At 50.6% G+C, this 17,826-nt stretch overlaps 1 protein-coding gene across 13 annotated transcripts in view; it reads left to right on the plus strand.

Annotated features, from left to right (window-relative positions):
• The window catches only part of PLEKHA7 (pleckstrin homology domain containing A7), a 220,096-nt gene extending 203,618 nt beyond the window's left edge, over positions 1–16,478 (plus strand). For 4 of the 13 annotated variants that reach the window (XM_040495709.1, XM_040495712.1, XM_040495714.1 and 1 more), the window contains 9 exons: positions 2,546–2,734; positions 2,834–2,951; positions 4,945–5,048; positions 5,665–5,865; positions 8,642–8,800; positions 11,033–11,166; positions 11,938–12,080; positions 13,656–13,766; positions 15,711–16,478. In XM_040495709.1, coding sequence (XP_040351643.1) covers positions 2,546–2,734; positions 2,834–2,951; positions 4,945–5,048; positions 5,665–5,865; positions 8,642–8,800; positions 11,033–11,166; positions 11,938–12,080; positions 13,656–13,756 — 1,149 coding nt within the window. In that variant the 3' untranslated portion in view covers positions 13,757–13,766; positions 15,711–16,478. Of the gene's footprint in view, positions 1–2,545; positions 2,735–2,833; positions 2,952–4,944; positions 5,049–5,664; positions 5,866–8,641; positions 8,801–11,032; positions 11,167–11,937; positions 12,081–13,655; positions 13,767–15,710 lie in introns of those variants that run through there. The other 9 variants (XM_040495711.1, XM_040495715.1, XR_005796990.1 and 6 more) reach the window with 8 other exon arrangements.
• The last annotated feature ends 1,348 nt before the right edge of the window (positions 16,479–17,826 follow it).

The following is a 17,826-nucleotide window of genomic DNA, read 5'->3' on the forward strand; positions in this document are numbered from 1 at the left end:
GTAGAATACAATTGATCTTCACAATAACCTCATGGAGTATAGACAGGAAGGTCTGTATCCCATTCTACACATATGAGAACTGAGGCCCAAAGGTGTTAACGTTTGCTTGAGATCTCCATATTAGTGGATCCAGTCCACATCTCCTGACTGTTCTTTGTGCCACCTGCCATCTAACTGGACATTCAGCCCAGCTCCTCAGATCAGTTTTGTGGCCATGTGGTTGCCTGAGCCAACACCTTGGCTTGACTGGCAAAGAGAAGGGCCAAGCTTTTGACAGAATCTGGGAGCAGACTTTAAGGAAATAGAAGATGTGGTCAGGTACTGTGATGGTTCGTGTCTCCAGGGCCAGGCCAGCCTTGGCTGGAGAATACGAGGGATCTAGCCTAAGTGACAGGGAAGCCATAGTAGAGGGGACCTTGAGATGGGGACCTTCAGGTTTTGCCAACAACGGCTTAGAGGAGCTTTGCCTGGGCACTGGGTGTGCCTAGGACCTGTGACAAGGTTGGTGTGCAATGCTGGCTAAAACACACAAATTCCCATACCCTGGTCCTCACTGTCCACCTGCTTCCTGCCGTAGCCCAGGGCTGGAACGACAGGTGCTGGGAGTTTCTTCATGTTGAGGTCTCTTTCCCAATTTTATATCTAAGAGGCAATGGGGGTACCAGCCACAGAACAGAAAATAGCAAAACAAACAGCAGGAATGGCTGGGGCAGAGAGCTCCTGACTTAAGGTGAGACGCCTGCTAGCCAGGATGGGGAGCAGAAGGAGGAGGTGGTGGCCGGGGATCTGTGCTGGATTCCAGTTCTTGTTCTCTCACTGGGTTCTTGGGCAAGGCCCACCCCTTCTCTGGGCTTCTTTAGTTTCCCCTGGTACAGAACAAGCAGCTTGGGATAGATGGTCACAGAGGCTCTTCACAGCTTGGTCCTCTGTGGCTTGCAGACAGGGCTTTTCAACCTGATTGAGCATCAGGGTCACTGCCTGGGGGTGGTCTTCTTTCCTTTCATTTACCAGGTTTACCATATTTTATTGTCGTTTGCTTGTTTTATATTTATATTTGTGAAACAATGATATCCTGAAATGGACATAAAACCTAAATATATGATTTAACAAATGATAAAGAGGCCACCTGTTTGTACCAACACGCAAACCAAGAAATAGAACTTTGTCAGCAACTGGAGCCCTCAGGACTATGAGTCCTTTTGTGCTACTATCACTATCTTGACTCGGACAATTTCCTTGCCTCTTTTCTCTTTTTGAAATGTTGCTACCTGTGTCTAAACACTTTAATTTTGCCTGTAGGTGATACTGTATTCTTTTGTATCTTGCACTTTTTCATTAACATTGTATTTGTGAGACTTATATTGTTGTGTGTAGCTGTAGTTCTTTCATTTTTATTTGGCTTATTTTCTTGAATTTAATATCATTTACTTTTTTTATTAGGTAATACTCTCACAGGACACAAAATCAGAATATACCAAAAAAAGTATATAATAAAGTGTCTGCTCCCACCCTCCATCTCCAGACATTCTATTCCCTTTGATCAAAGGCAGTTTTGTGTTTGCGTCAGTGTTTTGCGTTTATCTTTCCAGGGAGCTTTTTAGAAATTGGTGATTCCAAGACCTTGTCAGGGTTGGAAGCCACTGATGCTCAGAGGGCCTACGGGGATCTGGGACAGGCAGCTTAGTTTTCACACAACAGTGAGCTGTGTCACTTTACTAGAATGCCGATAAACCTTTGTAGAGCAAGCTTCAGTACCCTTTTCTGACCTCTCCCAAATCCTGAAAAACAAAGCAAAATTAAGCTAAGAAAGGGGGCGTTTAGGAAGGAGCCCCAGTGGTCATTGATTCCAGAGGTGGGTGTTTATGACAGTCAGGGGCCAGGCTGTTGGTCTGTGCAAAAGCCACAGCTCTCAAAGAACATTGATGGGGGGTGTGGGGGTCCGTTTCAAGAAAAATAGTTACATTCATCACCGCCAGGGAGTGGGCTGACGGGAAGGCAGTGAGTCACCCATGCTGACTCCTTATTCATGCCTGAGTCAGGAAGGAGGAAATATTTTGTAACCACGCACATTTCTGATAGAAAGGGCAGGACGATGTAGACTGTCCTTGCTCAGATCCCAATCTGTTGAAGGGTCCAGAGACCATGTGGGGACAGCTAGTCAGCTCAGCGTGAGCACCAGGGAGTGGGGTAGATGTGGGGGGGGGGTTCTGTCAAACATACAAATAAGCATGGAGTTACCAGCCTGCTCCCCCCATGATGCTCTTCTGGCAAGTGAAGTAAGACCATGGACACAGGAAACCTGAGTTCTGGATTTTGTACAGGTTATGCTTTGAAGAATGGAAAAGGAGTGAATGGAAGGGAAGAACAGGATCACAGCAGAGGCATTCCCCTTCTTCACAGCTCATCCAGGGGAAATGTTGGCATCCCTGGGCCGAAGCAGTCATGCTCTGCAGGCCTCGTGTGGCCTGCTCTATGCCTGACGGGGAGGCATCCTCCCTCCAGCTCCCTCTCACTGGGCACTGATTCTGGTTCTTTTTCTGAACAGGAAGACGTGGCACCTCCCAGGCCCCCACTCCCCGAGCTCTACAGTCCAGAGGACCAGCCCCCGGCCGTGCCACCTCTGCCAAAGGAGGCCACCATCATCCGGCACACTTCAGTGAGGGGCCTTAAGCGGCAGTCGGATGAGAGGAAGCGAGACCGGGAGCAGGGGCTGTGTGTGAATGGGGACTCCAGGGTGAGCAGGGAGGACCCCTGGGGCTGTCCCATTGTGAGCGAGGGGAGGGAAGGTGGTATGACACTGGGCAGGTATGACAGCCTCAGACTCTGCCCACAGGTAGAGCTCCGGTCGTACGTTAGTGAACCCGAGCTGGCGACTTTCAGTGGGGACATGGCCCAGCCCTCCCTGGGACTTGTGGGCCCTGACAGCAGGTACCAGACCCTGCCAGGCAGAGGTAAGGCAAAACTCCACGGAGGCTTTTTGGGAACCCCCACTTCTACCATACCATTTGTTCCCTAGCCCTCACCTGGTACCTCACACCCTTCTGCCTGCAGCCTTGGGCCTCAGCATGGGCAGCAGCTGTCGGGGAGACTCTGGGCTGCAGGGAGGGCCTGTCCTTCCTTCCTCTGGCCCACATCCTGATTCTCTTTTATTACATCTGCCCCCAGAAATAATGGTAATAGCAATTACTATGAAGTACAGCCCTGTTTTAAGCACTTCATATTCTTTTAGTTAATATTTGTAATAATCCTATGAAGGAAGTACCATTATTATACCCATTTTAGAGACAAGAAGACTACGTCTCAGAGAAATTAACTGACTTCCCAAATAGTAAGTACATGAGGGGCCAGAATGCAATCCCAGTGTTGTGGCTTCAGGCCATTGTACCCTGCAGGCAGGGATGTTGGATGACTGACTCCAGTATGGCCATCCTAGGCCTTCCAGGGGGATTTTGCTCTTCTGTGTCACTCTGAGACTCCACGAGTCCTTTCTTTAAACAATTGGGCATTGTCCTCACTGTCCTCTCCTAGCTCTTTAAGACGGAGATGGGAACATACTTAGGCCCTTAGGCTCACCCATCCCCCATTTTCCCCGTAGCCAGACCCTCTCCTCAGAAATCCCCTTCAAGGGAGGTCTCTCCACCTTTTTGCATCTGGGTCTCCTGGAATCCCTGAGCAGGCTGACCATGCACCTTCATCTGTTCCTCCCCTGATCCCCTCCTATCTGCTCCCCATGGTGGGCAGTCAAGTGCTTTCCTTCTCTGGCAAGATGCAGAAGCAGAGAGAGACACAGCTATGGTTCTAGCACTTGTGGGGTTATGGGACTCCTGGCCCACCATGCTTCCTAGGCATGCTATGGCCGGAGCTGGTTCTGGAGGGCATAGGCTCTGGATTTCGCTGAGTGTGGGCCACAGCAACCCTTGGCACTGTGCCCAGGGGCACTGTTCCCTTAATTCGTTGTGGCCTAGAGATGTTTATCAGTGGCACTTAGGGCAGGACATTTCTTTGTTGCTCAGGATTCTTTTTGCATTGCAGGACATTAATCATTCTTTTCCCTACATGCTAAATGCTAGCAGTGTCCTCAGTCAGTGTGATGTCCATTTCCACATGTCAGGGACCACCCCTGATAAGAATTGGTGTTAGTGGAGAAAGCATAGGTGGTGGCTCCAGCCAGCCAGGGTGAGATGATTTCTGTAAGCTCTAGGACCCTAAACATGGGAAGCACATGGCCGATGATATTCCTACCATGTGACCTTGGACAAGTTCCTTGACCTCTCTGAGTCTTAGATTGTGCATCTCTACAATGGTCAGGTAATGCTTACATAGTAAGGCCAGTGGAACAACATCTATATAAAACACCTAGCACAGTGCCTGCCTGTTACATAGTTAAGAGCTCAACAAATACCTGGTGCTGCTGCTTTCCGTTCATTCATTTATTCAGTCAGTCGGTCAGTCAGTCATTCAACCAACCAGGCATTGTTGAATTTGCAGTCTAGTTGAACAGGTATGTTGACATTGTGGTCAGTGCAGTAACCAAGGAATATACCGAAGGATATAGAGGATAATAGATTCTGCTGGGGCATTTGAGAAGGCTTCACAGAGGCAGGGCATCCAAGTTGGGCCATGTAGTGCATCAGGAAGAAAGGATGAAGGACATTCCTTCCCCTTCATCCTTTCTACCTGCCAAGCTGTCCAGGTCTTCTGCATGTGAGGGAAGACTAGGGTAGTCTGCAGGTCTCCGGGGACATTGTTCCCTATTGGGGACAGAGAGCACTCCTGGGCTGGCCTCTATCTGGGCCTGCTCTTCCTCGCCCTAGGGAAGAAGAAGAATGGGTTGTTGGCTAGGTCCTCATGGCCCCCCTCACAGGAGTGGGAGGTGATTAGGGAGGGGCTGGTGACCTGTCCACCCCATCACAAATACACTTGCTCTTCTGTTTCCTCACCAAGGCCTCTCAGGGTCTACGTCAAGGCTCCAGCAGTCGTCCACCATTGCTCCCTACGTCACACTCCGGAGGGGTCTCAATGCCGAAAGCAGCAAGGTGACCTTCCCTGTGAGTGACCTTGAGAAGTTCTCAGGGAGCGCACTGCTCCCTCACCCACAGAGAGAAGGGCTCTGAGGTGGATGGACTGGCAATCCTGTGAGTGCCGGGGATGGCCTCTGAGATGACCTCAGCTGAGTTCAGGGTCCCTGTCATCATGTGCTCAGTGATACCTTTTCCACTGCCCACCTAGAAGAGCATCATCATACAGCTCTCTCCATTTCCTATGGACCCTCCACATTTCTCTGCATCCTCTCAGGCTCCCAGGAGGGTACCCAGGAAGTCTGCACCCTGAGTTCTGGTCCCATCACGTGCTGTATGTGTGCCCAGCTGGACGAACCTGGGCCTCAGTGTCTGCATGTGCAGAATGTGGTGCTCCCCAGACAGCCTGTGAGAGTCAGGGGTATTGTGTCCATGAGTATGCTTAGAGAAAGGGGTTCTCTATGGCTAAGAGGAGCCCAACTAGTGTGTGTGTGTGTGTGTGTGTGTGTGTGTGTGTGTGTGTGAGAGAGAGAGAGAGAGAGAGAGAGAGAGAGAGAGAGAGAGAGAATGGGAGTGAGAAGCCACAGGGTGGCTGTCCTCTGTGTCCCAGCCTAGCTGCCCTGTCTCTCACCCTCCTGCTCCTCAGAGACCCAAGAGTGCCTTGGAGCGTCTGTACTCAGGGGACCATCAGCGGGGCAAGATGAGTGCGGAGGAGCAGCTGGAGCGCATGAAGCGGCACCAGAAGGCCCTGGTCCGGGAGCGCAAGAGGACGCTGAGCCAAGGAGAGAGGACGGGCCTGCCCTCGTCCCGCTACCTCAGCCAACCTCTCCCCGGAGATCTCGGCTCAGTATGTTAGGAGGGTCCAGGCAGGAGGGGCTGGGACAGGAGCAAAGCTTCCCTGAGTTCCCCGAACATAAGAACGTCACACCTTGGAGAGAGTAGGCCTTCGACCGGGATGGTTCAGAAAACACCCCACAAGGCTATTTGCCCACAACTCAGGCCACATGTGTCACCTGGTCAGAGGGTGATCCAGAATCAGAGAAGGAGTGAGGATGTCACGGCAGGAGCCTGGGAACCAGAGAAAATGTCCCAAGTTTGTTCTCCAAGCCGAGCCTGAGAGAGGCCATGGTAGCATTTGGAGTCTCAGCTCAATCAAGGACTTGGGTGTACAGAGTTCAGGAATGGAAGAGGAAGATGATGATACGATTTGATGAGGGGGAGCCCAAGCCAACTTGCCTCCCAAACCTCTAAGTGATGCCCTGTGGAGCAACTGAGCACAGGGTGGTGCTCCACAACCCTGAGAGCACGTGGTCTCCCACAGCTTGTGGTGCTGGCAGGCCTCATGGTGTCCCTAGAGAGCTGGGGACTCTGTGCTGCCTCCTGGTGGTGCTTCCAGGAACTGCACCCTGCCCTCAGTCCCCTTCAGTCCTTTTGGGAAACATTCCGTTTGACTTTTCCCTGTTGTTTGAAATCACGTGTTTCCCTAGACCTCTAGCCAGACTGTTCTTTCCCTAATTCATTGCACAAGCTCTTTTGCTTTTAGTGTTACCGCTCATTGCCTCTCTAATCCTGCCTGATTGTGTTTACAGAAGCTTCTAATTTGCATTGAACATTCTCTAACTGGCCTGTGCTCTTTGTTACCAGGCTTGTAATAGCAGCTCTTGTCTCCATAGCCTAGCTAGCACTCCCATGTGTCACTCACCTTTCTGCTGCCCCCTTTATGTAGGCCTACTGACTCATAATTCACTTAACCCAAAAGCTGCCCCGTAAGGCTGAGCCAACCCCGCTGCCTGAGGGCCATGATCATGGGCAGAGGTCTGGGCATTATGAATTTATCCAAGTCCATGCCTTACACCTGGACAGCAGACACAGACTTCAGAGATCACACGATTAAATAAATTCTACCAATCCTAAAGTGGTTCAGTTTTAATTCCTCCAGTCCTATCGCACAATTTCTTATGGAAAACTTTCTGTGTTTCTAGTATTTAATAGTTTGAATGGATGGCGAGATATATTATGTTCTGTATTCAGAGGACCTCTCTGCAGCTGTTAGCACAGACACCAAAGGGGTAAGACCCAGGACACTCCTAGCTTCAAAAGCTGCAAAGCCAGTAACTTTTCAACTTTATAAGCAAATGTCATTTGGGGGTAACACTGACCTTTTACCACCTGATGTCTCAAATGTAGAAAGATTATCTAAAAATCGTAACTTGAATATCTTGTAATTTTTCTCTTAAAAAAGACTTGTGTAAGTCTCTGCATCAACGCCAATAAACGTGTTGCTTAATGATAATGGATTGGCGTGGTTCTTCCCCAGGATACATCATAGAATCTAGTGAACTTTTTCTGTTTGTGGAAACAATCAGGCTGGGTTTAAATGAGGACTTGTCTCTATTTGGGGCACTTGTGAGCGTGTAAGAAAATGTGAATTTTCTTTGTGAATCATTAAATTAATTTTTCATCCTTGAAACTTCAAATGCCTAATCCTTTCATACTGTAATTGGAAATCATCACCTAAGAGCAATTACACTGGCTTGGAGTCTATATTGAGAGCTTGTGCATGAATGGGTGAAATGTGCTGGTATAGCAATGGGTTTGGGGCTTTGGGAAGGACTTGAGGAGGCATCAAAGGTAATCATGACCATTTGGGGCTCTGTGAGATGTATAGGGTGGGAGGGAGGAGGTGACCTGGGATGGAGAAGCATGTGCTTGGTGTCTGCTCAAGAAAAAAAGAGCCTTTGAACCTGTTTCCTCCTCTCAACAACCTGCTCAGGGTCAAAGGCAATGTGTAGGCCGCAGGGATGATTTGAAAGGCCCCTGCAGAGTTGCGTAGTTGTGCTTGAATCTTAAAATGGCCAGTTTAGTTTTCCCTCTGAAGAGATGATTTGTTACATAGTTGATACTGAGGAATAGCCTTGGATATGTTGCATTTGGTTTAGCATTTCAGCTTTACATAGTTTCTTTTTTTTTTTTCTTTTTTTAACTTAAAATATCTGCCCCAAATAGATGCCTGGGTAAATAGCAGTTTAGCTATTCCTGCTTGGACCTTCCTGGCCCTGCTGAGGGTGCGATATCCTCCACCCCTAAGTGTATCCTCTTGGGAGTACCAGTTAGAGAGGGTCTTGGCTATTCTACTCACTTACCAGGGCCTCACAGGGCTTGTTTTTCCATCATTTCTGGCTGCTGAACCAGAAAGCCTTCCACAAGCTATGTGGCAGCAGAAGGGGCAGTCCCTTCTCTGGAGCTGTATCCCAAGTTCTGTTTTGGGGTCACCTTCTTGGACCTGGAAGCCTCCTGTATCCCTGGAGACCATTATGGGTCTAAAGTCATGGGTCTTAGAACTGGGCCCTGGAGGTACATGTGTGAATTTTCTGGGGGCCCAGATCAGAGAGAAATCAGCAGTCTGGAATCAGGCCATATAAAAGGGGTAGAGGCCTCATTCTCCATTACACAGGGTTATAGCACCCAGCAAGGTGTCCATGGTCACACAGCTTTTCCGTAATGGGTCACAGGCCCTCTTCCCAAGGACCCCAATGCCTGCAAGCCCCATCCAAAAGGGCACAAGCATGGCTCTTTTAGCAGTCAGGAAGTGACTACATTTAACCTTCTTGTTCTGTTGCCAGTGGAAGCGTGAGCAGGACTTTGACCTGCAGTTGCTGGAACGGGCCATGCAAGGGGAAAGAAAGGACAAGGAGGAGAATGGCTGGTTGAAAGTACAGGCCATGCCAGTCACTGAGTTGGACCTGGAACCTCAAGACTATGACTTGGACATCAGCAGAGAGGTGAGGGCAGGGTCTTCCTTTATGTTCCCCCAGGAGAACCGGCCTTTGGGCTCGCAGCCTGACCAACCCTTCCAGTGGCACTGGGGGGTGTTGTCCTGAATGGGGACAGGGGTTCAGCTTCAGAGTGGTCAGGAGAATGTATGAATAGCAGCTCGAGGCAATAAAAAGAGCCAGGTATTTTGATGATGCAGATTCAAAATCTGTCTCTCTCTATACTTTACAGCAAGTCATTTAACTTCTCTGGGCCTCAGCTTCCTCAACGATGAAATGGGTTGTGGTGAGGAGTAAAGTGACTCAGCATGTTACCTGGAGGATTAGCATCGGTCAGAAAGCTATGAGCACAGGGCCTGGCACATAGTAGGCATGTGATGAGGTAGTTGTTATTGTTGGGAAATGTTTCCTGGAAAACTAGGAGTTGGCCTTGCGACTGGCCAGTTTGGCCAACTTGAGCAATTGACTTGGTGTGTGGGTGGGGGGTGGGAGGCGAGCAGGTCTGAAAATCACAAGTGAAATTTCCAGCCATGGCAGAGTTTAGGAGACCTGCATAGCTTTGGTCTGAGTTCTTCTATTGCCCTCTGGTGGCACAAATGCATCATGACTGGCCAGGCCTAGGAAAGCAAGAAACCCCTGGGTCTTCTATAAGTCAGGACTATCTCTTACCCAAGGAAAGAGCAAGGAATCAGAGGGTGACAGACTCAGGGTCTTCAAGACATGGGGCGGTCTTCTGTGGCCTATATTGTGCCATTTGTAAGCTCTGTAGAATGGTGTCTATGGCTGTTTGGTTCACCTCTGTGCACTTAGTACCTAGCACAGGGCCTGGCACATAGTAGGTGCTCTGTAAATATTTCCTGAATGACAATTCTGTTGAATGAAGTGCACAGTGGCCCACAGATACCCCACAAATATTTGTATGAGGACTTGGCCTGCACTGAAACTGCACAACAGGAAATGTTCTCCCCACATGAAAGACAGATTTAGCAGGGTATGGACAAATTGACACCTGTGGAGTTGCTGAGTTCTGGGGTCAGCTGGAGCTCCAGGGATTAATGAAGCCAGTCCCCTGCCCTCAGACCTTTTCCCTTTGGCACCTCTGAAACAGCCAAAGGTCTATGCTTTCTCAGATTCACACAAGAAGCTTCTGCATGTTGCTTTGGCAACGGAAGTATGCTTCATGGTGTCCTAATTGGCCTGCCAGCCAGGGGAAAAAGTCCTTTCTTATCTCTAACCTAAATCCCTCCTGCTACAATGTAATCTACTTCCTTCCTCTGGATCTGTCCTCATTGGAAATAACAGAGAAGAGCTTATTTCTTACCGTCTTTCACCAGAATGAAAGGTCTGCATGGGTTTTAATTCAAGTCCAGATTTACCCTGGGATTGGATTTAGCTTTTTAGAAGCTTCAACCAACCCCATTTTAGTGTCCCTTTGTAGTTCGAGGAGGAAGAAATTCCCTGGGATGCATAAGTTGCCTTTAGCATTCTTAGTCTAAGCAAGGTTTCACCAGGCTGAGGTTGCTGCTGGGTTCATGTAAGAGACCGGTGGGAGGGAGTTGGGGGACATTTTCCTCTCACAAGCAGTAGACACCGCACGGCTGCCTCCTGTCTAGATCAGAGGAGCTTTTGTAGGTGCAGAAAGCATTATCACTTTCTTTCATCCATCAGTCCATCCACCCATCCAAGGAGTATTTGCTGAAGGGCTGCAGGGTGCCAGGTCCTTGCGCTAGACAGCAGAGAGAGAAACAGAAAACAGGAGGGGGTATCAGGGGCCGGGGTAAGGGGGAGGGTAAGGAACAGGGGAGACTTCTGGAGATGAGGTCCAAAAGGTCAGAAAGCATGGAGCAAATGGAAGAGCATCCCACGCAGAGGAAAGAGCAGGGGAAGAGGCCGCACAGTGGATCAGTGTGGCTGTGGAGGTAGGCAGGGATCAGCTCATATTGAAGGCGGCATTGAGAATGATCATTTTTAAATCTGGAGCGCTTCCAGTCTAGCTGTTTTGTCTTCCCCTTCCCTTCCCTTGGCCTATAGGAGGTTGTCTGGTGTGGTAGAAGGAACACAGGCTTTGGAGTCAGATCCAGGTTCAGATCCTGACTCCACAGTGGACTGTTGTTGATCTCAGCAAGTTGCTTAACTCTGTGGGCTCCATGTTCCTCCTTGAGCTAGGGGACAGGGCGAGAGGAGCAAGTCCCAAACCCGATATCTGAGACCCCCACCACCACTGCCCGGTCCTTTCCTCAGCTGTCCAAACCAGAGAAGGTCTCCATCCCCGAGCGTTACGTGGAGCTGGACCCTGAGGAGCCGCCCAGCCTTGAGGAGCTGCAGGCGCGGTATCGCAAAGCCGAGAAGATCCGCAACATCCTTGCTCGCTCCAGGTCAGCTCTTATGATGCCCGAGTCCTGACAGCCTGCTAGGCCGACCCCAGGGGTGTCTCAACTGCAGGGGCCCTGGGCCAGGCTAACTAGGGTGCGTGTTTTGCCAGGCCTCTGACTCAGGTAAGCCCTGTTTATTGCGAAGGGCAGGCTGGCTCTCAGCACGGCACCGGTGGATCTGTGAGGAAGCTTGCTAGGTCGTCTGGGAAGTCCTGAAATCCTCAATAGAGGGCCATCCTGGCACTTTGCCCCCAGATCTATGTCTTGTGATGTTGGCAAAGTAGGAAGTGGAGCCAAGTGTGACAGTGAGGTGGACACAGTTGAAGATCAGCCCCAAGGGTGGCCCTCTCAGTTCCTCACACAGATCCCCAGACCAGAGCCAACCTTGTTCTGAGGTGCCAGATGCATTGCCTACTTTCCTGGAGGCCAGGACAGAAGGCTTTCCTGTCCCCTCAGCCCCTGGAGCTTTAGAAATGTAAACCTGGTATTTGATAGCCTCTCTTTCAGAGCTAGCTTAGCCTTTTCACTTCAGGATTTAATAGGAACCCAGTGCTGTAACTCTTCTTAAGGTCCATGATCCCCCCAAAGGAGGGACAAAGCTGTGACGGGGTGTTTGGGAGAAGCACATATACCTTTGTCTGGAGAGAAAGTACTCTGTGTTTATCTGATGCCCCCTCAAAGGGTGAGAGTCTCCAGGCCAGGGAGACCCTCCTCTCCTGTGGCAGATGCCAGGGATGGTGGGGGCCCATAGCTTGCTTTCTGGCCCTCCTGCAGCATGTGCAACCTGCAGCCGACATCAGGCCAGGACCGGAACAGCGTGGCCAACCTGGACTCACAGCTGCAGGAGCAGGAGCGCATCATCAACATCTCCTACGCTCTGGCCTCCGAGGCCTCCCAGCGCAGCAAGCAGGTGGCAGGTGAGGCCATGGATGCCAGCCTCCAAGTCCGGCTCCCCCTCACTGCTTCCTGGGCTCAGAGTCCAGCATGGCTTGTCAGGGAGTCTGCAGAAAACCAGGTGTCAGGCTTGGTAGTTGAGAGCCAGTTGGAATGTTCTCCTGTCCCTCAGGGCTTGGGAGGTGAGATGGGGCAGCACAGGTGGTGGAGAGAACCAGAGCTCAGGAGGGTCAGAGGAAAGAGGCCCAGGAGAGGATGTCTTTAGCTCATTCTTAAATCTGGGAGTGGTGCTGCTATTCAGCTTTCTCTGCAAATGTGGGTTAAAAACAGGTTTTTCAGGCCCCTGAGCCAGGGGGCCCAAGGCTAAGGTTTCTGGCCTCACAAAGGGGCAGGAAAGCAGTGGTGCTTGAATTTCTTGCTGGGGTGAGGCAAAGGGAGCCCCTGCTTTGTTCCCCAAATCAAAGCCACTGTCCACTTTATCAGGGTGGCCTATGCCAGTGACCAGGACTTGGGAAGTGGACTTTGCTGGCCAGTGGGGAAAAAACACGGTGGGATGGGAAGGCGTGTGTGTGCACATGCACACATGTGCGTGTCTGTGTGTGTAAAAGGCTTTCTCAGCCAGGAAAGAGGCTCATGGCTTCTCCCTTCACCCACATCTCCCCTCCCCATGTGTGCCCTCCCGGTTCACTTAGTAAGATTTGTTCCCAGATGCAGAGGGCACTGTGTGTCTTGGCTAAGTGTGCTCCAGGCCTTCTGGGGAGGGAGTGGTCATAGAGCATGAAGTGGTGTCACAATACACCCCCCCCCCCCCACACACACACACCAGCCCTCCAACCCTGGCCAGCGGGTCTAGAAGTGATCAAGGGTTGGGGCTGCTGGGCCCTGAGGTGACTGGCCCTGGGAGTCTGGTCTGGGGACCAGACATTAAACAGCACCTGAAGAAGCCATGGGAGTGACCTTGGACAAGGGGAGGCCTATTCTCCATCTCCCCCACCCCCATGCTCTGATCCTGCAGAGTCCCTGAATTCCCTGCTGTCTTCTCTCCCTTTAAGACCTGCTCAATGGGCTGAGAGGTGGTTAGTGAGGCATCTGTGGCTGGGGAGACAGTAGATGACTCACCTAGACCCCTCCTCCAAATGATCCTGGGGGCTCCCTGTGGCCCATCTTAGTAATTTTGACTCCTCTCCATGTTGAAGGGTCTAGCATGGAAAGTCTCCCCCAAACCACCATAAGGTGCCCTCCTGTCTGGCCTGTGCTTGCCCTACCCACCTGGATCTCTGCTTCCTCACTGCAGGCAGGCAAGCATGCCCACACACCCTGCAGGCAATTAGCAGGGCTTCCCTCACTTCCGCACCAAGTGGCCACCTTGGCCACAGCCTTTCCATACTCTTGCTCCCTCTCTCCAGCTCAGAAGCATATCTGGGAACTGCAGGCCAGTCCCAGCCAGGCCCCCACAGGCCCCAGGGCACACCACCCAGGCCGTTAGTGGTGGGTGGTGTGGCCCACACTACTCTAGCCCCGCCATGTGTGGGGCGTCTGTTGCTGCAGGAGCAGACAAGGAGCCTAACGCCCTGCTTAATTCCTGTGTGCCCGTCTAGCGCAGCAGCTGGCCCTCCTCCCGCCTAAAGCCCCCCTGTCCTCCAGGACGGTGCCACCTTACCCCCCCTTAAGCAACGGACTCCACTACACCTTTGTCTAACACCTTCCAAGTAAGAGCCCTGCCTGGCCTGCCACTCCCCTAGCATCGAGCATGCTCTCCCTGCTCTCTGCTGCTGAGCTGATTACAGTACCGTCTGCTGACACTTCCTTCTGCTGGCAAGGCGGCCGCTGGGGAGACTGACATCGACTGGCAGGTGGGTGGGGGTGGATAGTTTTTAAGAACTCCATTCTCAGTGGATTCACCTCAGTTAAGAGTATGTGGTCCAAGCCCCTGCCTCCCTGAAATAGAAGCCAGAACTGTACCCCTTCCACGCAGCTCTCTTTTCCGCAGGGAGCCCAGTGCCCCAAGGGCTCAGTGTAGGCCAGGCTGCAGCTTGAGATTGGGGGTGTTGGAAAGGAAGTGTTAGTCTCGCTCGGCCTTTCAGGGCTTTGGCCAGAGAATTAAAGAACTGGAAGACTAGAAAAAAAAAAATCCAGGTTTACAGATGAGAAAACTGGGACCCAGTGAGGAGATGGGTTCTCACTCTGGTGTCCCTTTGCCTTTGCCTCACAAAGGGCAAGGACTACGACTGCCCTTTTCATCACTTCAGGAAAGGGAGAAGGGAAGCTTCATGGGGAGGCCACCCAGGGTAATGTGAAGTTGGCCCTCAGCTATTCAGAATGTTCTGGCACCACTCTTTCTGGGTCCTGCCCATGAGAGCATTTAGTGACAAGAGGCAGGGAGAGATTTTGGGAAGGGGCACCGGACTGGGAGCCCGGAGGCCCCAGTGTCTGGTTCAGTCTTATGGTGAGTTTGTGGCCTGAGGCCAGTTGCCTGACCTGGACAGGTGAGGGTCCAACCAGAAGTCTCTGCAGTCCCCTTCCTGACGTTCTATATCACTGGCATTTTGTAGGGTTTTCCCTCTCTTTCCTTTGTATGTACTTACAGTTAGTACCTGTTGAGTACCTGCTATGTGCCAGGCATTGTGCTAAGCATCTCCTTCGATCCTCACAACCACCCTGTAAAGATACTCACCCCCATTTTATAGATGAGGAAATGAAGCTCAGAGACCTTGAGGGACTTGCCCAAGGAGTTGAAGCTGTAAGTGTCAGAGCCAGAGTTTGAAGTGCAAGTTCAGAGCCTTTGTTTTCCATCACCATGGACTCATCTGGGCCACCTCAAGGCACTCTAGGTGTCTGGAGAAGGGAGGGATGGAGAGTGTGTGCATTGGGTTGGGGTTGTGATTTTCAGCAGGTGTCCCCCAGCCTGGGTGCCCCGCCAGCCTGAGGGTGGAAGGAAGAGACTGGTCTACTTGGGCCAGATTCCTGGGAAGTGTGCATTGGAGACCCCGTGACTGAAGAACCACAGGAAAATACTTCAGCCATGTCCTTTGTAAAGGCCACAGGGACCTGTTGGGGCCACAGTAGGGTGTGTAGATTTCTCCTGGAGATCTGAGTTTGGTGACACCACCCCAGGCCACAGAGAGGCAGGGGAGAGGCTCTGTTCCTCCTGGCTTTTGACACCCCTGTCGTTGTGAGATAGGTCTTTAACACTTTTTTTGGAGTGCATCCACATTTGTGTTTACCTTCGTGTTAGGGTAAATCCTCATTAGGAGGTGGGTATAACCACTCTGTTTTTAGGTTAAAAAAACAAGACCTATGGAGGCTGAGAGCATTACAGAGTCCCTCAGTGAATGAAGGGCAGGGCCAGAACTGGACCCCAAGGTTTTCTTTACTCGGGCCTTTTGCCCTGTCAGATCAGGGGTCACTATGCATCCGGCAATCCTTCTAGAAGTGGTAAGGGTAGAGAGAGGGTGAGGCCAAGTGCCCATGAATTCTAGAAGCTGAGGGTCCCCCAGCGGCGGCCGTATTGCCCCAGCCCCCTGCTCTTGCTGCTCTGTCTTGTTAGTCTGCCATTCCCTGTCATGTGTGTGTGCAGACATGCCCACTGCCTGCTCCTCAGATGTGGGCTGGGATCCTGCCAGGCTCTCACTGTCTCCTGTGCTTTTTGCCAGCCCAGGCAGTGACTGACCCGTGACCCAACGTGCAAAGGAGAAGTCTGAAGCCAGGGGCCCAGTGGAACCAGTTTCCTCCGAGAAGATTGATCTTCCTTCCCCCAAGGAAACCCCTTCCAGCTCAGCAGGGGTTCTGGCTGGAGGAAGGAGCAGCCACAACTTCACTATAGGGCTGGGTCCTAACCCCCCCCCCCCCCCCCGGCCCCCCACCGACTTTAGTTCAGACTCCTTTTTACATATGACAAAGGCACTTTTGATACACACTGTAAAATACTGATGCTGTATTTTAGAATCAGAATATATTTTCTACTGTTCACCTCAAGGGCTGAGTGGCTGGAAAGGTGAGGATGCAGGATTTTGGAGCTGCACATACAGATTCAGGTACCATTTGGGTGGTAGGTATGGGTAGGGGAGAAGGGCGGGCAGAGGCCAGTCCAGTATCCAGTGAACTCAGGTGAAGGTTGCATTTGAGATGTGCTTCCAGGGGAGCCCAGTGTTAGGCTTGTTGGCATGTTATCTGGGGGAAGAGGAGCCCTTAGCTGCAGAGGTCAGCTGTCCCTGACCTGGCTTGGTGACCAGCTCTGGAGGGGGAGATTCCACCAAGGTGGCATGTGGAGCCCAAGTCCATACCTTGGCCCTTGGGTTTGGTTTAGGGGCAATAGTGTATTCAAGAGGTTTGGTTCCAGACCTGTCCATGGGTTCTCTCAGCAAAGGGCTCTTCTTGGGAAAAACAGAACAGTTTGCTTTAATTAAAAAAAAAAGTTCATATATATATATATATATATATATATACACATATATATATATATATATACACATATATATACATATATATATACATATATATATATATATATACACACACACACATATATATACATACACACACACACACACACACACACACACACACACCCCTTGAAATACAGAAAAGGTGAGAGGAAGCACCTTTTATTGTATCATAAGCAATAAACTTCACACTGGGTGGTGTCTACCTAAAACTCCCTGACTCCACGCTGGGCTGTGATAGGGCTTTGTTGCCTGCCCTGGAGAACCTAGATCAGCTTCCCCAGGACGTGGGTCTGGTGGCCAGAGGGCAGGCAGTGTGCCCCCACCATCCCTGAAGGCCAGCAGCAGGACTTTGACTTGACTTCCAGCCTCTAGTGAGGCTGTGCCAAGCCAGGCACAGTGTTTGTGGCCCTTTATTTAAATCATGAGCTCATGATATTCTGCATACAGAAAATGATGTTTAAAGAAAAAAAAAACTCCATTGGGTGGGGCCACACTTTAAATGAAAATTTGTCTTTGACTGTGGTCGGAAAAAAAAAATCTTAACTATATTTAGAAATTGCCGTCTATTTTTAACTAACTCCATATGCTGCCAGTATCAACTTCATGACATTTGCCAAAATAAGATTTTATTTTTGCCTTTATAAGATTTTGTTGGAAAAATGAAATTAATATTTTGCAAGAAAAAAGTTAATTTAAATAAAGGTGTAATGGTTTGCAAAAAAAAAAAAAATGGCGATGAACAGATTAAAATATTAACCCGATATGCTTCCTGCTTCTTGCTGGCTATATATTCTCATGGGTGGCCTGTGTTAGTTTTTTTCCATTTCTTTGGAAAATCCCCAGTGTCCGCTCTCAATCCTGCTTGTGTGACCTATGAAAAGTTTCTCCTGCTGACAGTTCCTTGACACTTCATTGACTTTGGAGGCCCTTGGGGGAAGAAGGCCTGTGTTTGGGGCCCTTGGCTGGGCTTCAGCAGCTGCTCACAGTGGCCTTCCACCCAACCCTGGTCGAGGGGCTGCAGGGCTGTGGACTCCCATGTGGGGTTGGTTTGGCAATCCAAGATAGCAGGAGTGACGCCATGGGCCGCTTTCCAAACCACACGCCTCCAGCTCCTTCCAGTGAGGCGGGTTAGTGACGGACCATTGCAAACTGGATTTGTATTTAATTCGTTCTGACTTGCGATGTAGGCTTAAAACAGAAGCCAAGGGGCCAGTTCAGTTTAGGGATGTGTGTGTTTCCAAGTTTGTTGTTATGGCAGTTTTTCTCTATTGCCAAAGAAGAGCACCCAAGGTTTAGAGTGACTTTCCAACTATTTAAACTGGGG

Source organism: Herpailurus yagouaroundi, unplaced genomic scaffold (genome assembly GCF_014898765.1).
Source record: "Herpailurus yagouaroundi ecotype Mexico unplaced genomic scaffold, PumYag 187, whole genome shotgun sequence".
Taxonomy (NCBI): domain Eukaryota; kingdom Metazoa; phylum Chordata; class Mammalia; order Carnivora; family Felidae; genus Herpailurus; species Herpailurus yagouaroundi.